At 40.2% G+C, this 26,088-nt stretch overlaps 1 protein-coding gene across 1 annotated transcript; it reads right to left on the reverse strand.

Moving 5' to 3' along the window:
* Nucleotides 1-256: 256 nt before the first annotated feature.
* Nucleotides 257-10,451, reverse strand: LOC106560296 (regulator of G-protein signaling 5). Its single transcript, XM_014123049.2, has 5 exons — nt 10,182-10,451; nt 7,407-7,520; nt 6,075-6,136; nt 2,318-2,484; nt 257-2,207 (listed from the first exon to the last, which is right to left on the reverse strand). Exons 1-5 carry the CDS (start codon nt 10,223-10,225, stop codon nt 2,046-2,048), a joined length of 549 nt encoding a protein of 182 aa, XP_013978524.1. The 5' UTR covers nt 10,226-10,451; the 3' UTR covers nt 257-2,045.
* Between the last annotated feature and the right edge of the window lie 15,637 nt (nt 10,452-26,088).

Genomic DNA, 26,088 nt, shown 5'->3' on the forward strand with positions numbered 1-26,088 from the left:
GCCTTCTCTTGGGTACTATGTTGAGAGATGTTTTCAGTTAATGATAAACTTGTGATCGCAAAAAGGGGAAAAAATCCTCCGATATTGGATAATAAAAACAGAGTGACAATAGATAGTCAGATGTTTTCTCTTTTATGACAATGAAAAGACAGTTCTCTCCTAGATACTCTTGGACCCCAGTGCTCTCTTGGCCACAACTCCCATTCATTCCAGTGGGGTAGTCATGAATAACTTAATCAACACAAATACTACTAAATACTGGTAGATACTGTATTTACATAGAAAAATAAATACATCTTCAGGAATTTAATGTATTGATGCCTTTTATGTGGGTGACTACAAATAATACATGCACAGACTGTATGAGTCAGATATTAACTTAGCACCACATAAGTCCTTACTGATGTTTTCATCAAGTGTTTTCACTAAAGGCATGACATCTTGAGCAATAGCAGTAGATTGGCCAATCAATGCAACTGAATACCCTTATCAATGCCACTTTAGAAACATGTTTTTTTGTGTTGGTATTGTTACTAAACTTTAAATTACTATATGATGTCAAGTGATTACAAAGTATGTGATCTAGCATTTTGTCACTTTAGCTTCAAGTGAAAATAAATGGGAAAATCAGTTAATTAAAATGACCACAATTGTCAACTCCTGACCTGCAGTGTTGCAGAAAGTCAAATTATGCTGTATTGGGCAACAATAAGGACTTATTAAGGTATTGAGTATTTGTGTAATAGTACTTCAATGATATGGCTATGACAGCTGCACTTCTTAAATACATAAAAACATAGAAGAGCATTATAGAAACACACTGTAAGGTAGTGATATATTATTGCTACATGGGACTGAGAGACCCTTTGCATAACCAAAGACCTCCACCCTCAAAACCATATACTTCTCTGACTATGAAAGGTGTGAAGGCTAGTTATTATAGTGAATGGTTAGTGACAAACAGAAATGCTGAAAGCTGTATTGAAATACTGGATAAGATTAGTTAGTCAATAATGGAGTGCATATCTTTCTCTTTGGTTAGGTTAGTAAAGTTCCTAAACGTTAAAATTATGTTGTATTGCGTGTGTCCTTTCCTCATCTCCTTTGCTTCATGACCATCTGTAGGTGAAATGAATGGCTGAAATGACCTAAGATGGAATTAATGTATGCCTACTTAGTTCAAATGGGTAAAAAATAATTATCTGGAGAAAATACTGAGTTCTTTTCTTTTCTGAGATCCACCCCTACTTGGTTTTCCCATTTTAGCAACTTACAACGCAGTGGCCCGTGAACCACTGAACAAACTGCCTACCACTGATCCCAAGGATGGCCTGAGAGCACGTTGGAGCCAACTCACAGCTACTCAAGACACTTGGTCTCTATGTCTGTTGTTTTTAAACTGTTTATCACTTGGCTGTGTGAACGCTAGTGTGGCCAAGTCCCTCACCCATTCTCCCCCATTTAGAACACTTGATGGGTACTGGATGTGTCACTAAGAGTCTCAAGGCAGAGGTCAGATTGTTCTCTCCAGAAACTCTGAAAGCCACTTCAGTTTTTTTTCTGGGAAAGCTATGATGTACAAATATGGTGTGTCTATCTGTCTGTCTAGAATCTTCCTTGTTATTTAGACTATGGGACAAAATCATTGTGAGAGATTTTGTCTGCAATATTTATGACCTTTGGTAAATCTTCCCAAGAGATGTGATGTTCCAATGTATTTGTTTAAATCACTGTTTAATTGATTGGTGGTTTGTTTGTCTCTCATTTAACAAATACTGTCAAAATGTATGTTCCACACTCTTTACTTTTTGAATTGACGTGACATTTTCATTGGCTGCAGGTAGATAAGACAAATATAGAAGTAATTTGAAATATAGATTTAAGTTGGTCTAGAATGAGATCAATCTTTATGATGGCCCTTAGTTATCAAACCTGCAGTCTCGCTTGTGTCATTTGCATCAAATTATTTAAAAAAGGCCTAATTCCATCCACTTCAAATGACATCCAATTGGTTTGGAATTGACCCTTATTCTGCGATCATCTCCTTATTTGACCAGCTCCTGGTACTGCTCAGATCTCAGGAAGCGGCCAAAGGAGTCCTTCTCCATCAGAGCATAAATTCTCTTCTGGGCCAGGTCAAAGGTCACAGGGGAAAGATCAACCAGGTTCCTCAGGGTCACATCCTTGGTGTAATGATCAATGTTCACCTGGAGGGAGGAAGAGAGAGCGAGAAAGAGACATAGAAAGGCAGGCAAAGGTAAGTCTGGGCTTCCACAACAAATACAATGACAGATTTGATGGCCACATTTTCTGTCACCTCTCTGGGTCCCTCGGTCTGGATGAAGTCCTCATAGATCTTCCTGGCCTTCACAGCCATCTTCATGGGAGACTTGGTCTTCTTGAAGTCCTCGCAGGCCACCCAGAACTCAATGTTCTCCTCACTGAATTCAGAGCGCAGGAAGCTACGGAACATGGCCAGGCCACCTTGGAGATGAAGAGATAGATGGAGAAAGAGAGAGAGAACAAGTAGTCCCATATTTTCCTGCCACACAGAGAGCATTGCGCCAATCCTCTAACATCTCCCATGAGACCTGAATTCCGGAGACAAACTGCCACTGTGCCTCTGTTTTAAACTGTTAGATGATGTGATAGGACTAGCTCCAATAGCTTATGTGGTTGGTACAGTAGCACAGTGTTTACAACAGCAGAGTTTGGAATGGATTCTTACATGGCCCGCTAATCCTCAGTATGTGTGCTTGTGAGTCATTTTGTATAAAAGTGTCTGCTGAATTGAGAACATTATACTGGGCCTGACTATATATAAATAAATAACCAGCATCCTGATCCAGCCACTTCACTTTATTTATTTCCATCAAATGTGATTGTTTGATGTTTAGTTCTTGGAGCTCCTCATCTGTGTCAAATGTTCTTTAGTGTACACTTTAAAATAAAGGTTATTTGTTGCTTGTGGGTCCCAGGCAGAATTCCCACATTGAATGTGAGAAGAAACTGTACATGTATCATTGCCACACAGGAAGCACTTCATGTCTAAATTAAAATGTACAGGAAGTGCATGGCGGCCATAAACATTTTCAAGAGAAGTTTTGGAGAATTCTTTTTTTTTTAACTCAAACTGCAAAACAAACATTCGGAAATTATTTGTTTTGTTAACCACACCCTCCAATGTCACAAACTAAAATGTATGCAATGGGGAAACTGAGGAACCAATAAGTGGAAACCTGTTTGAGAAAGTCAGTCAGTATGTGCTATACCTGTGCTGGTTGCCATCTCGTTAGTAGGAAGGTGTTTCACCTGTGTTGGCCCATGTGCTATTTAGGAGTGGCTGGCCGAGTGCTCCAGTTGAGGGTGAGCGATGTTGGGGAGAGCTGCACTTTGTCAGCTGTGATGCGATTTCGAGCGCACCTTATTTAAGTTTGAAAGAAGCCAGTTTTGGTGTTTCCCATGTTTGTTTTGCTCCATATTGTTTTCACTCTCTATCCTAAGTTGTTGTGGGTTTTTCTTTTAGTTGGTCTTTCCGGAGGCAATCCAAGTGGGCATCCATGGTGGGTGTCATTCAGAACCCCTTACTAGTGGCTTTGCCAACTTTCAGGGGGCACCCACATGGGTGCCTTTCAGAACCCCTTTTGAACCCCTTTCTCTTTGTCAATCATTTTTTTTGTTAGATCCCTTTGTTGTGAGCGACATTTGAGTTTGTCTTGGTGGAACGTAACACTTTACAGTAAGTGATGTGGCTGTATGAGTGTTTGCAGTAATACAGTAGAGCATTTGGTTGAGAATAAATATAGAACATTGAAAAACACCTATTTAAACCTCATGAGGGACACTCAGGGGGAATCCATATTAACTGTAATGTTAATGTCAAAAGTTCTTCATTAGATAATCAGAGCACAGCAGTTTCCAGTTCCCGGGTAATTAATCACTTTAGTTTTGAGCTGAGCTCTATCTGGGGATGTTACAATAACAGCCCTAACCTCTCATAGCTTCATAGCTACTCTACAAGCTATGAGTTTTGCTGGAGAGGAGACTGATGGGGCTGCTCAGAGGAGTTGCACCACTGGGTTAATCTGATGGTTGTGTGTGTGTGTGTGTGTGTGTGTGTGTGTGTAGGCTACTACCATACACTAAGATCAAAGCATGTGGTACCATTACAACCCACAAAAACATGTACTTATGTACGTAAGCACTGTACATATCTGATATATATATATATATATATATATTTTTTTTTTAAACAAATTTAATATAAAAATAAAAATAATATATATATATATATATATATATATATATATATTACATTTGTAAAACTTTCTAAAAACCTATTATATATTTTTTTATTATATATATATATTTTATATAATATATATATATATATATATATTTATACCTTATTTACATAAGCATTCAGACCCTTTGCTAAGAGACTCAAAATTGAGCTCAGGTGCATCCTGTTTCCATTGATCATCCTTGTGTCAGAGCCAAAACCAAGCCATGAGGTCGAAGGAAGTGCCCGTAGAGCTCCGAGACAGGATTGTGTCAAGGCACAGTGGCCTCCATAATTCGTAAATGGAAGAAGTTTGGAACCACCAAGACTCTTCCTAGAGCTGGCCGCCCGGCCAAACTGAGCAATCGGGGAGAAGGGCCTTGGTCAGGGAGGTGACTTAGAACCCGACGGTCACTCTGACAGAGCTCCAGAGGTCCTCTGTGGAGATGGGAGAAACTTCCAGAAGGAGAACCATCTCTGCAGCACTCCACCAATCAGGCCTTTATGGTAAATTGGCCAAACGGAAGCCACTCCTCAGTAAAAGGCACATGACATCCCACTTGGAGTTTGCCAAAGGAAGGACTCTCAGACCATGTGAAACAAGATTGTCTGGTCTGATGAAACCAATATTGAATTCTTTGACCTGAATGCCAAGCATCACTTCTGGAGGATACCTGGTACCATCCCTACGGTAAAGCATGGTGGTGGTAACATCATGCTGTGGGGATATTTTACAGTGGCAGGGACTGGGAGACTTGTCAGGATCGAGGGAAAGATGGAAGTACTGAGAGATCCTTGATGAAAGGAGCTCAGACTGGGAGCTCAGACTGGGGTGAGGAGCTCAGACTGGGGTGAAGGTTCACCTTCCAACAGGACAACAACCCTAAGCACACTGCCAAGACAACGCAGGAGTGGCCTGAATGTCCTTGAGTTGCCCAGCCAGAGCCCGAACATCTCTGGAAAGACCTGAAAATAGGTGTACAGCGACGCTTCCCATCCAACCTGACAAGGCTTGAGAGGATCTGCAGAGAAGAATGGGAGAAACTCCCCAAACACTGCTTGTAGCATTATAACCAAGAAGACCCAAGGCTGTAATTGCTGCCAATGGTGCTTCAACAAAGTAAAACCTGTTTTTGCGTTTCCATTATGGGGTATTGTGTGTAGATTGATGAGAATATTTTTTTCTTAATCAATTTTAAAATAAGTCTGTAATGTAACGAAATGTGGAAAAAGTCAATGGGTCAGAATACTTACAGAATGCACTGTATGTTATGAGTAAGGAGAGATTCCTGGCATTTGCGTGCACACACACACACACACACACACACACACACACACACACACACACACACACACACACACACACACACACACACACACACACACACACACACACAGCCTAGAGGAATGCACCACAATGGAACATTTAGACCAGGCCTTTGAGGAAGGCATATTTTCCAGCAGTTTAATTTTAGACGCAGGTTTCATTTATTACACAATATAGAAGTTATGTCCACAGATGGATTATGAAATGTTACTTCTCTGGATCTGGATAACGAGAGTGAATACCATCAGAGTTACTGTAATCAATACCATCAGAGTTACTGGAATCCTATACTAGTCTGTCTGCTCTGTATTTGGCATGACTCGTAAAGTTTCATATGATGGGGTGAAGAAACATTGTTTTGCACAAGACCTCATGGCTTTTCGTAAGGACTTATTTGTTGTGTGTGTGTGTGTGTGAGAGAGAGTGTGCTTGCGTGCGCATGCCTGTAGATCTGGGCATACTCACAGCTGTTGGTCAGCACATGGTCCAGGGACTCACGCCACTGAGAAGCCTCCTCAGGAATGGGCCTGTACAACACACAAACACAATATTACACAATACAACACCCACATATTATAGTCAATCACCGTAAACTTGATTTAACATGAGACAAGCAAATGAGCACGGTCAGTCCTTACTAACCAAAGAAAGAGAAGAACTTATCTTCTGGAAGGCCCAAACAATAGTAGCCTTTGGTTGGAATATATTTCCTGCCTATTCATCTTCACCAAGTCAGCCCATTATCAGAAGGCCATGTTAACAGCTGGATTCAGAGAATCCCACCCGGAGTGTTTTATCCCCAGGGTCAGAGGTTTGTCACTCACAGCCTCTTCATACTGCTCCCTGTAAGGTCATTGAGGTCCTCGATTGCCCTCCCATAACACACACACACACACACACACACACACACACACACACACACACACACACACACACACACACACACACACACACACACACACACACACACACACACACACACACACACACACACACACACACTAGTGAGAGAGAGAGCCCTTCAGCATCTCATCTTTAATGATGGCTGTTCTACTGAGCTAGTGGGTAAATAGCTTGCAAACATCCATTATGTAAGAGGTTACGCAATTAAGTGGAAGACACAGCCGCAGTATGCAATGCTTTTATGGTCAATTTGGAGATGATTTAATATGTAAACATCACTGTGACACTTCACAGGATGTTCTCTCCCCCTCATTCTCTCTCTCCTGCTTTCTCTTTCTCCTCTTCCTTCAACACTCACTTTCCGTAATCATACATACAACTGATTATTTCCCTGTAGAAGGTAGTGCATGATAAACTGTAGAGACTGAACACATATAGTACAGTATATACATTTTTGTGATAACCATTATCTTGGTCTTGTCAGTTCCAGTGCCTGGGACGGAGATGTCCCAGGCATCTGATACAGTACATGCAATGGTCTCTGTACATGCACGGCTATCAATTATGAGGCTAACGTGCATACTGACATTCCACAGGCATGGAGACAAGCTCTCCCTCTCTTCCTAAGTCAGATTTGGAGATGAAAGCCAAGCAGGAAATCATGGAAGTAATTTACAATTGTCTATTTGACACTGTTTGAAGTAGAGTAAGGCCTAAACGTTTCACTCCTTTGAGGAGCACTTGAAGTAAAATTATCACTTGAAAATTGACTGAATCTGAGTCAGGGATGTAACTGACAGACCATGTAGCGATAAGGTGTGTTCACGCACTCACGCGAGAGAGAATGCATTCCTGTTAATCTTTGTGTGTGCGAGGACTGTCTGTGCTACTCACTTCTGAAGCTTCTCTGGCTTCTTCTCTGGTTTCTCTGGGTATGGGATGATCAGGTCAATGCCATTCTCAGGCTTCTGGAGGAGAACCCCCAACTTAGACTTAATCTCTTTAGCCCTAAGAAAGGAAAGTCATGAGGAAATAAGGCCATTTAGGAGGATGCTGTAATGTTTTAAATGGCACACATTCATTAGTTAGAACAGTTTAACAACACTAGTAATGACTTTGGCTAATGCAGATTGTATTCAGATAAACCAAGTGAGACACAGATAGCTATAACTAATCAATCAAGTTCAATATAATACAAGTTGAACAGCAATCAGCAACAGAGCAAAATACATACCCAACCTCAAAAAGGAGGGACTAATCATAAACTAAGCCTACACATTCATTTATTTGGATCTTAAATTTCCCCTTTCAGACCCAGGATAATACAAACGCATCCTCAGATGAATCAGACCCAGGATAATACAAACACATCCTCAGATGAATCAGACCCAGGATAATACAAACACATCCTCAGATGAATCAGACCCAGGATAATACAAACACATCCTCAAATGAATCAGACCCAGGATAATACAAACACATCCTCAAATGAATCAGACCCAGGATAATACAAACACATCCTCAAATGAATCAGACCCATTAGTAGAGGTCCTGTGATGTAGCCTTTGTTTTCAATGGCACAGTGTCAGGAGTTAGATTACATTATAATCTAATCATAACATGTAAAAGGGCTAAAAGGTTATGTCATTTTTATAATATGACTTTCATTTTAATCTTCAATCAGCTTATTATGTTAACTATTAATCATAATAATCAAAAGACGCACTTCTAAGCCATCTCAAACTTAAAGAGAGTGTCCACAATATTTTGTGGACACAATAACACACTAACAATTTGACTTGCTATTTGCAAAAAGGCAATAATCAAAATACATTTTTTTTTTACAAAGAGGACGTTTAAGTGAGTAAACCAAAAATACTTTGAATAGAATACCCACCTTTATCATTATCTACTGCTCCCATTACTCAGGTTAGAAAAACAGCAGAGACAACTAAACAAAACAAAGTCTGATCAATAATTAATGACGTGGTGAGCCTCATGTAGTTGATTCCTCTTTGTTACTTTCATCGATCCATGTAGTCAGCGATCAATAGATGGGCTCAACTAAAACCCCAGCCACACATGCAGACACACGTGCAGCCTCTTGTTAGCAAGACAGACCTTGTTGTTCCTGACCGGGGATGACACCCAACTACATCTACACTCTTAGAAAAAGGGGTTCCAAAAGGGTTCTTTGGCTGTCCCCATAGGCGGAACCCTTTTTAATTCCGGATAGAACCCTTTTTGGTTCCAGGTAGAACTCCTTTGGGTTCCACATAGAACCCTCTGGTGAAAGGGTTCTACCTGGAACCAAAAAGGGTTCTTCAAAGGGCTCTCCTATGGGGACTGCCAAAGAACCCTTTTAGGTTCTAGATAGCACCATTTTTCTAAGAGTATAGATTCCAGGTAGGGTTGCAAAATTCCAGGAACTTTCAAATTCCTGGTTTTCCAGAAATCCTGGTTGGAGGATTCCAGATATCCTGCTTATTCCCTCCTATCTCCGGGATCTTTCAACTGCAATTTCTGGAAAACCCAGGAATTTATTGAAAGTTCCAGGAATTGTCAACCCTAACTACAACAGACCACACATTTCCATGGGTTTCTACAGAATATTCATTCTAACCAGAGCTATAATTAAGAGATTGCCCAGGAGTTCAGGGCATTGACATTTTAAATCAGGATAGCCCACATGAAGAAGAAAATAATTTGTTATGATTTTTAGACGTGTTAGTAGCATTGGTCTAGGCAACTTTTTTTAGGACATCTCCAAGTAACGATGTGTAATTAAAAAAGAAATCCCCCATGAAAAGGATAATATACTGTATCTTAAATTTAGGTTTTTTGATCAACTGGTAACTGTTCTAATTGTTTGACTGATGAGCGGCTTTCAGGGAATGCCTGTTTGAAAAACATCCCTGAATTATTGCCATAAGTTACTTATGAACTTCCTACTATTTCATAAAAATACTTCTCCAAATAATAGTCTGATTTAGGAAATCCATAACTCAATATAAAAGTATACGTCATATGCATGAATACTATATTAATCAACCCATTTAACAGGAACAGGGCAGTGCAGTATATTATACTGATTCCACTTTCCCTTTTGGCTGCTTTTACTGTTTTATAAATTCATGACCAGAGGATGACAAAGAGCAGATAGTGAACCTCTGTTTTGCTTTTAAGCTTGGCTAAATGTTCCTGTCTTGCATGTGGACGCAATTGACCTGCAGCTGAGTCGGTGCTGCAAATGGGAATACAGTCAGCCAAATGCTATCCTTCAGGTATTAAGATCATGAAACAATACCTTAATCTCTGCAACTGGAAACGTGTAACGTTTTGGACAGTTGAAAATGTTTGATCAAGTATTTAAATCAACTTTAAACTTTCCATTTGTCTTAAAATGAACTATATTCACAATAATCTAGATTACCATACAGAATCTTTCAATAATTTAAACCATGCTAAAAACATCTCAGCATTTTTACAAAATGAAAAAAAACACTATAAATACAGAAATCAGATTTTGAATATAGATCAAACATTTTCTGACTAAGAAATCAACTCAGAAATGTTTTGAATGTAATTTCTCTGGGTTTATTTCAGGCAAAAATAGGAGAGATTACCCTTTCAGAGAAACAGAAGAGCACAATGCTTTTGGTATCTCACCTTATCCGACATGTTTGGGGCAACGCAGCTAATCCTTTACACATTTTATGAAGTTTTCCTTTTTGATGTTTTGTTGAGTGAGTCCACCACCGTAAGATTCAGAGTCCCTTTTCTTTTTGACTGTCCTTCAGCACTCTTGGGGAGTTTATATACAGAGAGCCTATTGGCTTTGGGACAAAAGCATTAGCCAATGAAACGGATGTCTGCGACTGCAGGCAGAGGAGTCAGGGTCGACTGCATGAGAAGTGGTCTGCTAGAACTGGTATGGTTGGAAGTAGAGGTTAATCCCTAACCACAGATCTGGGATCAGATGCTTACATTTCCAAAGATAAAAAAGTTGCACTGAACTCAACCATTGATCAGGTGGTGAAAGAGAAATTTGTTAAGTAATTTATTAGATAAATCCATGGTAGTAGATACCCATAGACTTCCATTCATTGTGCTAACTTTATTAGAATTGGCTTGCGGTATTACCTCTAACTTCCTTCATACTGGACACAGAGACATGAAAAGTACATCCACGAGTTCATCTGACTCATTGCCAAAATCCCGAAGTATCCCTTTTATTAACACACAAATCAAGATTACTTTAGTAAAACTTTATTTAAAGGGTCCTTAATAAACAAAGGCATTTATAAATTGTGTGTTCACCATTTATTAATAATTACTCCCACATTTATAAACCAATCATTAGTAAAGTATTTTTGCAGTCCCAAATCTAAAGTGAACTCTATCTATACTTTATAAATACAGAAAGATGAAAGATGGGCATGCCATTGCTAGACATTCCTGTGGTACCTGGTAAAACAATTATCACACAAAACAGGATGTTTAAGGAAATATATATATATATATATATATATATATATATATATATATATATAATATATATAAATATATATATGTGTGAATAACTAGCATACTGATATTTACAAATGTTGGAGTAATCATTTAATAAATGGTGAGCAAACTGTAAATGCCTTATAAATGGTTTATTATGGACCTTTAAATAAAGTATTCCCATTCCTTTTGATTATCTTTCTCAATTAGAAAAAAAATGTTTTCAGATAAACATGATCTATTTGAGCAATGTATGCTAGGCCTTTTCAACCATCACACAAAGCAAACATCATTAGCTATAAATAGGAAACGTTCAGTCACAGATATCCCATCTACAGCCATTTAAGAAAACAAGGTGAAAGACCAAATCTTATAATTCATATGGGATTTAGAGACAGTCATTTTTTGTTCATATATAATTATTACAAGAGGACTGGACCTCATGTTAGAAGAAGTTGATAAAATGATGGAAATACAACAATGTAAAGTAGTTGTGTGTTGAATTGTTTGCAACATTGTGCTGATTAGACAGTGTGACAAATGCAACTGACCATGCTGTAATCAAGAAAACAATAGTAAACAGTGATTGCATTTCCCCATTGACAAGTAATGGTATGCGTAGACATAGAGGCCACACCCACACTCTCCAGCTTTCTTTGGCACTAGCAAGTAGACTGAGGTTTGGACTTGGGATGTTAAGTTCCCATTCCCATATAGCTGATAGCCATAGTTACTAATGCACAGTAAAGCAAAAAAGGCTTGTTCACTTTGGAGGTTGACTTTCCCATGCCAACTCTGTCATGAACTACTCTCAGTAGACAAAGGGTTGAACTTGAAGCCTTAAAATGTACATTATTAGCCCCCACAATAGTATAGGCATTGGTTGAGGCTCAATGTTAAATTAAATTCGCCCTACCATCATACTTAAGCCAATATGACACCAAGCGTTATGAACATTTGCAAATCAACTTGACTTGAGGTACACAACACACTCCTCACCTCTCGTCATGGGCTGTCCAGCTGTTCCCCGAAAACCACATTCCAGATTTTTTTTAAAGGGTTGTTAGCAATTGAGTTTTCAGATTATTTTCTGCTCCTACCTAGCTCAACTTCTAAACGTCGGATAAAAACAAGACTAGCGTCCATAAAGGGACCATTGGACTCATTTCTGTCCATTAAGGACCAACTACGGTGGGGGGGGGAAAGTATTTGATCCCCTGCTGATTTTGTACGTTTTCCCACTGACAAAGAAATGATCAGTCTATAATTTTAATGGTAGGTTTACATGAACAGTGAGAGACAGAATAACAACAAAAAAATCCAGAAAAACGCATGTCAAAAATGTTATAAAATGATTTGCATTTTAATGAGGGAAATAAGTATTTGACCCCTCTGCAAAACATGATTTAGTACTTCTCATGAGCAACTTTAGTAATGATGGTTTTTGGAAACAGCTCTGAGATTTAACAATGTGCCTACGAAGGTTGTAACGATGAACATACACGACCGTACAAACGTTTGGTGTCACTTAGAAATGTCCTTGTTTTTGAAAGAAAAGCAATTTTTTTGTCCATTAAAATAACATCAAATTGATTAGAAATACAGTGTAGACATTGTTAATGTTGTAAATGACTGTTGTAGCTGGAAACGGCAGATTTTTTATGGAATATCTACATAGGCCTACAGAGGCCCATTATCAGCAACCATCACTCCTGTGTTCCAATGGCACGTTTATCATTTTAAAAGGCTAATTGATCATTAGAAAACCCTTTTGCAATTATGTTACCACAGCTGAAAACTGTTGTGCTAATTAAATAAGCAATAAAACTGGCCTTCTTTAGACTAGTTGAGTATTTGGAGCATCAACATTTGTGGGTTCGATTACAGGCTCAAAATGGCCAGAAACAAAGCACTTTCTTCTGAAACTCGTCAGTCAATTCTTGTTCTGAGAAATTGCCAGAAATTGCCAGAAAACTGAAGATCTCGTACAACGCTGTGTACTATTCCCTTCACAGAACAATTGGCTCTAACCAGAATAGAAAGAGGAGTGGGAGGCCCCGGTGCACAACTGAGCAAGAGGACAAGTACATTAGAGTGTCTAGTTTGAGAAACAGATGCCAAAAAGTCCTCAACTGGCAGCTTCATTAAATAGTACCCGCATAACACCAGTCTCAACGTCAACAGTGAAGAGGCGACTCCGGGATGGCAGAGTTCCTCTGTCCAGTGTCTGTGTAATTTTGCCCATCTTATCTTTTCTTTTTATTGGCCAGTCTGAGATATGGCTTTATCTTTGCAACTCTGCCTAGAAGGCCAGCATCTCGGAGTCACCTCTTCACTGTTGACATTGAGACTGGTGTTTTGTACTATTTAATGAAGCTGTCAGTTGAGGACCTGTGAGGCGTCTGTTTTCAAACTAGACATTAGTTTTAAGCCCAGGCCCTGTCCCCGCAGGAGGCCTTTTGCCTTTTGGTAGACCGTCATTGTAAATAAGTATTTATTCTTAACTGACTTGCCTAGTTAATAAAGGTTTAATAAAATAAAAAAATGTAACTTGTGACAACTTCTCACACAACAACCATGGCTGACATCAGCATGGTTGGTTGGATCATGGTGCTGGAATTTTAGAGGTTAAATTGCCACAAGTCCAACATATTTTCAATAAATGTTAACCGTTAGTTGCTTTGAACAAATGACCATAATGCAGTAAATCAGTCCCTCGGTACCATTTATGCTTCATCTGCATGTTTACAGTACATTGAAAGTAAACAATCCCTCCAAATCTAATGTGAGGAATCCTCTGAGAAGAACATGGGGGAAAAAATACAACAAATGTCAAAAACAAATGATGAACAAGCTTGAAAAATTGCAATTACACACTCATGATACTAAAAGAACAAGTAAACATGACATACAGTCTGATCCTTCTACTGTCTGAAGAACATTCTGTGTAGAAAGAAAAAAAGAGAACCCTTAATTTGGCTCAGAGATGCTGGAGAGCATCTCTGAATAGGATCCAAGACAGGAACTAAAACAATACCATTCTCTGGTCGACGGAACATGATTTACAGCCGGTAGCCATGCTATAGAGACCAGGCTGCTTGGCAGGGAGGGATATTTGGAGAGCACACGGAAAACAGAGGCCAGTTTCCTGAATAGGAGAAGGTGCCGTTCCTGTCCCAGACAAACCAGGACCACACTAGTTACATAAACAAGGGGCTTAACATTGTTCTACTGAAATATCAAACTTACTTGATAACGTTTTCCCCTGAGTTACAATAACAAAGGCCAAAGAATTAATATTTTGACCAGATTCGTTGAGACTTGCTAACTTGTGTTTGCTCCTTGTGTGCTGTGTTGTCTATAGAACATGTAGGCTATGGATCAAATCTATAGACCTCCAGACATCAACAGTGACAGATTGCTATTGACAGATTTTTTTGTAGAAATGGAAACTGAAGAGAGGGAAATTGGTTCAGTATTGTTGATAACAGAATGTCATCTGGCATGTTCTCAAGTGGACCATAAAGGGGCGCCAAGAAGCTTGGCTTATCTTTATGACATGGTGAACAATACATTTTCCCCAATTTTCCCCGCCTCAGTAGAACAGCAGCACTGTGTCAGGCAGATGGGGGTAGAGAAAAAAGCAAAATAACTTTCTCTGTTAGTGGCAGCTCCATCAAAAGCTAGCATGTTTGGAAAGTGTTTGTGTGCTCTAGGCAGCAACATCAGTGGTAACGGATCAGAGACCATGTAAGCATACAAAACCACAAACACTTTGTTTTGATTACAGACTTTACTGGAAGCCCAAACTGCCAAAGACAATCGTTATAATGCAGTTCAAATAAACATGGACCAGTTGGCAGCCGGGCAGTTTGTTTGTTCCATGGACATATGCTCTATGCTCAGCTTAGGGATGTAATGACCCAAAGAAAGGTCTGCAAGGGAAAACACTGCCATGCAACCCTACTGGCTGGGATGTCATTGTTTTCGTTGTTAGTTGTCATTTCACATACAGTTTGTGCTTATATGGAGAGCAATTAGACAGGATTCTTTAAAATGGTCCAGATGCATTAACTATTTGGTCGTAATGAATAAGTGGTACTACAAATAGTGTAATTACGTATTAACTATGTACTACATGGTAGTTAGCTAAACTAGCAAATACATGGTCTTGTAATGTAAAGCGAGGCCAAGTATTTGAACCCTCACATTATGCTCTATCACCAAGATGAAGATTCAGTAACTGTAATGTTGGCAGCAGGGGATCTAAACTTCGGTTACATCATGTGAATGAGGTCATATGTTTTATTACCGCGTTATTGATTTCAATTTTAATGAAATCTGACTTTAATCCTGGTACAATATTTGGAATGCCATTCCAATCACACTTCAAAGAGTAGGCAGAACACCTGCATGGATATTTTATAGTACTATAGAACTATTTCTAAAATCACCTCACTACTAAGGGATCTGAAGAAAGAACAAGTTGTCCAGCTATAATTTCTATAAGACAAGACCCTTTTCCAAAAATGGAAGTATCGTTCAAATCTCCCATCTCCACTTAACATGAATAATCATGTTGTTATTTGGTCGTTTAAGTGCAATAAGCCATGGTATTTGCCATAATCACTGGTTTCCTGGGAAAACAGAATATATCAGGCTTCCTGGTGCCAGAGTGTTTGACGAAGCAGGAAGGCGAGTGTAATCTCACATTGACATTTCTCCAGAAATACCAAAGAGCACCAATCCTGCTGTAATCTCTGTGCTTTGTTATGACTCCTTGAGTGCCTTAGCGTGGCTCTCAGACTGCCCCTCTGACGTTTTACTTCCTCCTTGGCAAAGGTCAACAGCAAGAGGGGCTGATAAAGCAGATTACTATAGAACAAGCATCATCATGGAGGCTGTATGAATGAAACCAATGGAATGGAGGCTAGGCTTGATCAATGAAACCAAATGGGATGCCAAGGAAAGGAGAGGATTTAACCAAACTCCTCTGAATCACGTTGTTATTTCCAATGCTATCTCCACCAGTGGCGTAGCACAGTTTAGCAAGGAAGCCCGCAATTTCCAAGCAGAGAGAAAAATGTGCGGTTTTATAGCTAATCTCATGCTATTTTTGTCATTTTGCAATGAGGTCGAGTGAAAATGTTGTTGTTTTAGAGTTATTTTCCTGCTATTCTACACATTTTGCCATGAGTCTGAGCCACTCCTCAGTAAAAGGCACATGACAGCCCGCTTGGAGTTTGCCAAAAGGCACCTAAAGGACTCAAACCATGAGAGACAATATTCTCTTGTCTGGTGAAACCAAGATTGAACTCTTTGGCCGAATGCCAAGCGTCACATCTGGAGGAAACCTGACACCATCCCTACGGTGAAGCATGGTGGTAGCAGCATCATTCTGTGGGGATGTTTTTCAGCGGCAGGGACTGGGAGACTAGTCAGTATCGAGGAAAAGATGAACGAAGCAAAGTACAGAGAGATCCTTGATGAAAACCTGCTCCAGAGCAGTCAAATCAAACTTTATTTGACGGTAAGTGTAGAGCTTACCGTGAAATGCTTACTTACAAGCCCTTAACCAACAGTGCAGTTCAAGAAGAGTTAAAAAAATATTTACCAAATAAACTAAAGTAAAAAATTATAAAAAGTAACACAATAACATAACAATAACAGGGCTATATACAGGGGTACCGGTACCCAGTCAGTGTGCGGGGGTACAGGTTAGTTGAGGTAATGTGTACATGTAGGTAGGGGTGAGGTGACTATGCATAGATAATAAACAGCGAGTAGCAGCAGTGTACAAAACAAATGGAGGGGTGGGGGTCAATGTAATAGTCCGGTGGCCATTTGATTAATTGTTCAGCAGTCTTATGGCTTGGGGGCAGAAGCTGTTAAAGAGCCTTTTGTTCCTAGACTTGGCGCTCCGGTACCGCTTGCCGGACCTCAGACTGGGGCGAAGATTAGAGTTATTTTCCTGCTATTCTACACATTTTGCCATGAGTCTAAGAGAAAATGTTGCAGTTTGAAAGTACATTTCCTGTAATAGAATAAATAAAAACATACGTGTTCATATACAATCTGCGGGGCCTGATCTCCGAGGGGACCCCAACCTGAAAAAGATGAAGATGGGGGTTGGGGCCCCCAAATCGTTTGGGTGTGAGCTACACCAGTGATCTCAACACTTTTAAACTGTTCAAAACTGGACTGGACTTGACCCAGGACAGGCAGGCCTGGATGGATTCCTACAAAGGTGTCATGTTTCTCCAGAATGCTATCACAGGCCAGAAGAGAGAGGAAATTAAATGGCTTTTCCCACAGCACAATTAATTGCTTAGATAAAGGAGGTTTATTTGCAAAGGCTTTTCCGGAGAACCCGCCTGCTTAAAATTATTTGCTTTTAAATTACAATGCCTCTCTCTCTTTCCCATTATGCAAGTGTAGCCGAAGCTAAATACAGGCCAGGAGATAAATAGATATTTGAGTTATCATTCCTCTCCTTAGAGAAATAAATGAATCCTCATTGAGAAAAAAACGAGTTTCCACCACAAATGAAATGACGGTGTCAGTCTAAAGGGTTTTAAGTGGCTCTATAAAATAATTTTTATAGAGATATACAGTGCCTTTGGGAAAGTACTCAGACCCCTTGACTTTTTCCACATTTTGTTACATTACAGCCTTATTATAAAATGGATGAAATGATTTTTTTCCCTCATCAATCTACACACAATAGCCAACAATGACAAAGTGAAAACAGGTTTTTAGAAATGTTTACAAATAAAAACGGAAATACCTTATTTACATAAGTATTCACACCCTTTGCTATGAGTCTCAAAATTGAGCTCAGGTGCATCCTGTTTCCGTTGATCATCCTTGAGATGTTTCTACAACTTGATTGGAGTCCACCTGTGGGAAATTCTATTGATTGGACATGATTTGGAAAGGCACACACCTGTCTATGTAAGGTCCCACAGTTGACAGTGCATGTCAGAGCAAAAACCAAGCCATGAGGAATAGTCCGCAGAGCCCCGAGACAGGATTGTATCGAGGCACAGATCTGGGGAATGGTACAAAAACATGTCTGCAGCATTGAAGGTCCCCAAGAACACAGTGGCCTCCATCATTCTTAAATGGAAGAAGTTTGGATCCACCAAGACTCTTCCTAGAGCTGGGCACTCGGCCAAACTCTGACAAAGCTCCAGAATTCCTCTATGGAGATGGGAGAACCTTCCAGAAGGACAACCATTTCTGGAGCACTCCACCAATCAGGCCTTTATGGTAGAGAAGCCACTCCTCAGTAAAAGGCACATGACAGCCTGCTTGGAGTTTGCCAAAAGGCACCTAAAGGACTCAAACCATGAGAGACAATATTCTCTTGTCTGGTGAAACCAAGATTGAACTCTTTGGCCTGAATGCCAAGTGTCACATCTGGAGGAAACCTGACACCATCCCTACGGTGAAGCATGGTGGTAGCAGCATCATTCTGTGGGGATGTTTTTCAGCGGCAGGGACTGGGAGACTAGTCAGTATCAAGGAAAAGATGAACGAAGCAAAGTACAGAGAGATCCTTGATGAAAACCTGCTCCAGAGCAGTCAAATCAAACTTTATTTGACGGTAAGTGTAGCGCTTACCGTGAAATGCTTACTTACAAGCCCTTAACCAACAGTGCAGTTCAAGAAGAGTTAAAAAAATATTTACCAAATAAACTAAAGTAAAAAATTATAAAAAGTAACACAATAACATAACAATAACGGGGCTATATACAGGGGTACCGGTACCCAGTCAGTGTGCGGGGTTACAGGTTAGTTGAGGTAATGTGTACATGTAGGTAGGGGTGAGGTGACTAGGCATAGATAATAAACAGCGAGTAGCAGCAGTGTACAAAACAAATGGAGGGGTGGGGGGTGGGGTCAATGTAATAGTCCGGTGGCCATTTGATTAACTGTTCAGCAGTCTAATGGCTTGTGGGTAGAAGCTGTTAAAGAGCCTTTTGTTCCTAGACTTGGCGCTCCGGTACCGCTTGCCGGACCTCAGACTGGGGCGAAGATTCACCTTCCAACAGGACAACGACCCTAAGCACACAGCCAAGACAACGTAGGAGTGGCTTCGGAAAATGTCTCTGAATGTCCTTGAATGGCCAAGCCAGGGACTTGAACCTGATCGAACATCTCTGGAGACCTGAAAATACCTGTGCAGCGACGCTCCCCATCCAACCTGACAAAGCTTAAGAGCATCTGAAGAGAAGAATGGGAGAAACTCCCCATACACAGGTTTGCCAAGCTTGTAGTGTCATACACAAGAAAAATCAAGGCTGTAATCACTGCTAAAGGTGCTTCAACAAAGTAATGAGTAAAGTGTCTGAATACTTTCAGTACCAGTCAAAAGTTTGGACACAATATCTCATTGGATGGACTGTTGTTTCTCTTTGCTTATTTGAGCTGGTTTTGCCATAATAGGACTTGATCTTTTATCAAATAGGGCTATCTTCTGTATACCACCCCTACCTTGTCACAACACAACTGATTGGCTCAAACGCATTAAGGAAAAAAATTCCACAAATTAACATTTAACAAGGCATACCTTTTAATTGAAATGCATTCCAGGTGACTGCCTCATGAAGCTGGTTGAGTGAATGCCAAGAGTGCGCAAAGCTGTCATCAAGGCAAAGGATGGTTACTTTGAAGAATCGAAAATCGAAAATATACACTATATTATCACTTAGAAATGTTCTTGTTTTTGAAAGAGAAGCACATTTTTTTGTCCATTAAAATAACATAAAATTGATCCGAAATACTGTGTAGACATTGTGAATGTTGTAAATGACTGTTGTAGCCGGAAATGGCAGATTTTTTTTATGGAATATCTACATAGGCCTACAGAGGCCCATTATCAGCAACCATCACTCCTGTGTTCCAATGGCACGTTGTGTTAGCTAATCCAAGTTTATCACTTGAAAAGGCTAATTGATCATTAGAAAACCCTTTTGCAATTATGTTAGCACAGCTGAAAAATGTTGTCCTAATTAAAAAAACAATAAAACTGGCCTTCTTTAGACTAGTTGAGTATCTGGAGCATCAGCAGTTGTGGGTTCCATTACAGGCGCAAAATGGCCAGAAACAAAGACCTTTCTTCTGAAACTCGTTAGTCTATTCTTGTTCTGAGAAATGAAGGCTATTCTATACGAGAAATTGCCAAGAAACTGAAGATCTCGTACAACGCTGTGTACTATTCCCTTCACAGAACAACTGGCTCTAACCAGAATAGAAAGAGGAGTGGGAGGCCCCGGTGCACAACTGAGCAAGAGGACAAGTACATTAGAGTGTCTAGTTTTAGAAACAGACTTCTCACAAGTCCTCAACTGGCAGATTCATTAACGTTTCAGTGCACGGTCTAGTTTCCTGAATTTCCGCCTGTCTGACGTGCCCAAAGCAAACAGCCTGTTTCTCAGGCCCAGAAGCTAGGATATGCATATAATTGGTATAATTGGATAGAAAACACTCTCAGTTTCTAAAACTGTTAAAATAATGTCTGTGAGTATAACAGAACTGATATGGCAGGCAAAAACCAGAGGAAAATCCCTCCGGAATTTCTTTATTTTGAGCTCCCAGCCACTTCAAATGTGAAGCTATTGAAAACTATGACTTCCACCTCCCAGATTGCAGTTCCTATGGCTTCCAATAGATGTCAAGTCTTTATAAATAGTATCAAGCTTGTTTTTGAAAAACCAACGAGAAATAGTAGTTTATCCAAGAGTAGCACTAAGGCAAAAGCAGTCTCTTTGCGCGAGTGAACGAGGTCGCGCTCTTCGTTATTTTCCTTTCCTATTGAACATACTAGTCTCCGTATGAAATATTAGCATTTATTTAGATATTAGACTACCTGAGGATTAATTAGTAACATCGTTTGACTTGTTTGGACGAACTTTACCAGTAACTTTTGGGGCTTCTTTGTCTGCGTGTTGAACGGGTGGATTACTGAACTCAATGAAGCCTACTAAACAGACTTTTACAGGAGAGATTTCACCCTTCGTTTGGCCTGCAAGACTTGAACACACTTCATGTAGTCTCTCGTTATTCTCCCTATTATAGAGATGTACAGTACTATAGCTATCAAAGCTAGAAAGCCAGATTCTCCTCTCAATATATTGTCTTGATTACCAGGACCTCTTGTGTAGAAATATGTCAAGCATTCCCTGGTATCAGAATTTAGCAGATTAGGCCTGATCGTTCATTTTCTCAGTCCTATGTGAGTTAAATTCAAACATGGAGCAACATGCAAAGAACGCTGAGATTAATTTCGGAGAGCTAAACAACAACAAATAACCTGCTGCTTGTTTTGTGCAATCGCCCAGAAAGCATCAGTCTGTTTCTTACTTCATATTTATCACTATGTTCCTCATCAAGGGTGCCTCGATTCAGAGGGAACAGAATGTTCTCAGGGGAGCGCAGAATGGATTTCTCACGCAGGTACAGAGTGCAGAGGGGATTAAAAGCAGAGAACGTGAAAGTGGAGGCTCAATCAGAGTGTTAGTTGATCTTAGAGAGAGGCCAAGTCAAAGCTTTGCTGAGGTCACAGCAGTCCAGTCTCCTTCCACTCTTCATCTAACACTGAGCCCGTGGATTGAGATAAGGTTAGCCAACACGTTCAGGTTAACAAAAATTAAATACACATTTTCTTGAATAGACAATTTTTATAGAAGGTTTTTGCATTTCTGATGTTGTGAGTGGGCTTATATGGAACATATCTGTGATGAACAGGCACTCAGTAGGGAGTCATACATATTTGAGGATATTTGAGTATTTCTTTGTCTTATGTTGAGTTGAATGAAATAACAGAGAAATGGCCTATGAGATGGACTCTCTGTGATCCACAGAGGATAGACCATCTAAACCCCATGGAGACCAAGGTCAGGGGATAGCACAGTTTTCCCTTTCCGTTAGGGACACGCAACAAAACATTTCCCACGCTTCGAGTGTAACATGCAGTTGCGTCTCTCTCTTTTTCTCTTGCTCCTTCTCTCACACCCTCTCTTGCTCTCCTTCCTAGTTGAGGTTAGATGTAACCAAATTGGATCTACATTTAACCTCAGAAGTATTTAAACTCAAGGGACATCAACGGACCCCCTCCAAAAATCCCTCCCTAGCAGTTATTGGAAAATATGGACCCCCTCTCTCTCCCTCCCCCTCTCTCTCCATCTCCCCCAACATCTCTTTCTCATAACTTATGATAACATACTGTGTCACCCTGCCAAAATATTATGGAAAGTACAGTATTTGTTGGGGGTTAGAGAGAGTGGTGGGAGGACGACAGCCTCAGAGCTTGGGATGTGAAAAGGCAGACGTTTCAAACATGACCACAGGTGGAAGAGGACAAAATCTGATTTTATTGGTCACATATACATATTTAGCAGATGCTATTGCGGGTGTAGCGAAATGCTCGTAAACAACTATAGCTTAGTCTGATAACAAGTTCCTAGCCCAGGTGTATTTATTTACTAGCCCTTAAGCTGAAGTATTGCTGGTTTTCCTTCATACCTGGTACTGTAGTTCTAAAGAAACCATATACTTAAGTAATTTTCTGCTGTGAAATAAATTGTCAGAGGTCCAGATCAGTTCGGTTTTTTCCTCTTCTCTCTGAAGTATACAATACTTCAACAGGTGTAGACTAACAGTGAAATACTTACATGTTTTCCAACAATGCAGGGTTAAAGATAATGCTAAAGCATTTAAATGCTGGCTGGAAAGCATTATTTTTTATACATTTTCCCCCCAGTCTATTAGGGGGGAGGAGAAGGGGAGGGGGGGGGACAGAACAAGGCTCAATGCTTCTGTTTTATTTAGAAGCCTAGTACCCCCACTGGTGGTTCCCTCATAGAACTACCGCCTAAGTGGAGAAGGACTGCCCCCTATCATTGAAGCCATAGAAGTTCAAGACCAACCGCGTACTGCAGGCGTTGTTTTCATAAAACAGGATTCCCCCCACTATAGTGAATGAAAAAATGGCAATCTTTGTGTAAATAAAAACATGTGTCCAAGACAATCATGGTACCAATAATTGCTTCTACTACACCAGATGTATGTCCTTGAACCGATTATCTAAAAATCACACTTGCCAATTGCCAATTGATAATTGACTTGCCAATGGCAGCCTGCAGTACCCCGGTTGGCCTTCAAATGGAGTTATTCAATAAGAGGAGCAGCACTGAGCTAGCCTGGAATGTCACTTCCTGGAGTAGCACAAACTGCATTTTATGTCTCCATGAGAAGCCATCTAAACCAACTTCCTTTGGCTTCAATGCACTAGTGAGTCTTCACATAGGAATGAATGGTGTCACGTGATTGATGGCGTTGCCCATTCATATATACAGACTACAAGTTATTTCTCCCTCACCCATTGAAATAAACATCAATTTATTTTACTAGTTTTACACCCATCTGCAGAAGAATGGTTGGCGTCTCCTGCTACCTGACCACTGTGAGTGACCAAAAATTAAGGAAAGCTTTGACTATGTACAGACTCTGCGAGCATAGCCTTGCTATTGAGAGAGGCCGCTGTAGGCAGACCTGGCTCTCAAGAGAAGACAGGCAATGTGCACACTGCCCACAAAATGAGGTGGAAACTGAGCTGCACTTCCTAACCTTCTGCCAAATGTATGACCATATTAGAGACACATATTTCCCCCAGATTACACAGACCCACAAAGAATCCGAAAACAAATACAATTTTGATAAACTACCATATCTATTGGGTCGGCTATTCCCAAACTGGGGAACGCGCAATGCCATCGGGGTACGCCAAATACAAATGTGATTCACATTTGAAAACTGTCCATTTAGATTTTCCAACAGGGCTATACATTTGGGTGATGTTTTTTTCTCACCTGAGTAGCCTCGTTTCACTGCCAAAAATAAAATTAAACCATCTAGTGTTCAGCGAAATAACAACACAATGTCAAATACAGGTAGCCTAGTCAAATAATTAATTAATAAGACATAGTGGAGTGGTACCGCATGTGCAAGCAGTTGCTCCTGATGCCAGTTGGGTACACTGCAGCATCCACCGAGAGGCTCTTGCTGCCAAGGGAATGCCTGACAGCTTGAAACACGTTTTGGACACTACAGTAAAAATGGTTAACTTTGTTAAAGCAAGGCCCCTGAACTCTCGTGTATTTTCTGCAATATACAATGATATGGGCAGCAACCATGTAACACTTTTACAACATACAAAAGTGCGCTGGTTATCAACGGGCAAAGTTTTGACTCGTATTTTTGAATTGAGAGACGAGCTTAAAGTTTTCTTTACTGACCAAAATGTTCACTTGTCTGACTGCTTGCATGATGACGAGTTTCTCACACGACTGGCTTATCTGGGTGATGTTTTTTCTCTCCTGAATGATCTGAATCTAGGATTACAGGGACTCTCTGCAACTATACTCACTGTGTGGGACAAAATTGAGGCTATGATTAAGAAGTTGGAGCTATTCTCTGTCTGCATTAACAAGGACAACACACAGGTCTTCCCATCATTGTATATATTTTGTGTGCAAATGAACTCAAGCTTACGGACAATGTCAAATGTGATATAGCGAAGCACCTGAGTGAGATGGGTGCGCAATTACGCAGGTACTTTCGAAATGGGCGACCCAAACAACTGGATTCGTTATCCCTTTAATGCCCTGCCTCTAGTCCACTTACCAATATCTGAACAAGAGAGCCTCATCTAAATTGCAACAAGCGGTTCTGTGAAAATTGAATTTAATCAGAAGCCGCTGCCAGATTTCTGGATAGGGCTGTGCTCAGAGTATCCTGCCTTGGCAAATTGTGCTGTTAAGACACTGATGCCCTTTGCAACCACTTACCTATGTGAAAGTGGATTCCCGGCCCTCACTAGCATGAAAACTAAATACAGGCATAGACTGTGTGTAGAACATCATTTAAAACTGAGACTCTCTCCAATAACACCCAACATTGCAGAGGTATGTGCATCCTTTCAAGCACACCCTTCTCATTAACCTGTGGTGAGTTATTCACAATTTTTGATGAAAAAATATTGTTTTATATGTAAGATGGTTAAATAAAGAGCAAAATGATGGATTACAATTATATTATTATTTGTGCCCTGGTCCTATAAGAGCTCTTTGTCACTTTCCACGAGCCAGGTTGTGACAAAAACTCACACTCATTCTTATGTTTAATACATGTATTGTATAGTGCGTGTGTGGCAGGCTTACAATGATGTCAAAAAACAACATTTGAGAGTGCTCTGAACCTGGTGCTAGAGGGTGTACGCAGCTGGAGGTTGAATGTTTGAAGGGGTACGGGACTATAAAATGTTTGGGAACCACTGTATTGGGTGAAATACTACAGTGTGCGATCACTGCAGCAAGATTTGTGATCTGTTGCCCCTAGAAAAGAGCAACTGGTGAAGAACAAACACCACTGTAAATACAACCCGTATTTATGTTTATTAATTTGCACATCGTTACAACACTGTACATAGCCATAATGACATTTTAAATGTCTCTTTTCTTTTGAAACTTGTGTGTAATGTTTACTGTTCCTTTTTGATTGTTTTATTACTGTAAGTCGCTCTGGATAAGAGCGTCTGCTAAATGACTAAAATGTAAATATGTTATTTCACTTTTGTTTATTATCTGTTTTACTTGCTTTGGCAATGTAAACACGTTTCCCATGCCAATAAAGCCCTTTGAATTGAATTGAAAGGATGTTGTGCTGTATCAGTTTATCCCCACATGGTGGCAGTACTCTCCTGTGAATGTTATCCCAGTGGTCGACCTCATGCAGGGGGCTCTTGGTTACATACACTACACAATCAAAAGTATGTGGACACCTGCTTGTCAGACATCTCATTCCAAATCATGGGCATTAATATGTAGTTGGTCACCCCCCTTTGCTGCTATAACAGCCTCCACTTTTCTGGGAAGGAATTCCACTAGATGTTGGAACATTGCTGCGGAGACTTGCTTCAATTCAGCCACGAGCATTAATGAGGTTGGGCATTGATGTTCGGCGATTAGGCCTGGCTCGCAGTCGGCGTTCAAATTCATCCCAA

This window comes from Salmo salar, chromosome ssa10 (genome assembly GCF_905237065.1).
Source record: "Salmo salar chromosome ssa10, Ssal_v3.1, whole genome shotgun sequence".
NCBI classification, from domain to species: domain Eukaryota; kingdom Metazoa; phylum Chordata; class Actinopteri; order Salmoniformes; family Salmonidae; genus Salmo; species Salmo salar.

What these genes read in the sequence shown, in the direction of transcription:
- LOC106560296 (XM_014123049.2), bottom strand. Translation starts at nt 10,225, where the DNA reads ATGTGTAAAGGATTAGCTGCGTTGCCCCAAACATGTCGGATAAG. An exon ending in AAGCCAGAGAAGCTTCAGAA is followed by an intron (nt 6,137 to 7,406) that starts GTGAGTAGCACA and finishes TGTGTTGTACAG; the next exon opens with GCCCATTCCTGAGGAGGCTT. An exon ending in CCATGTGCTGACCAACAGCT is followed by an intron (nt 2,485 to 6,074) that starts GTGAGTATGCCC and finishes TTCATCTCCAAG; the next exon opens with GTGGCCTGGCCATGTTCCGT.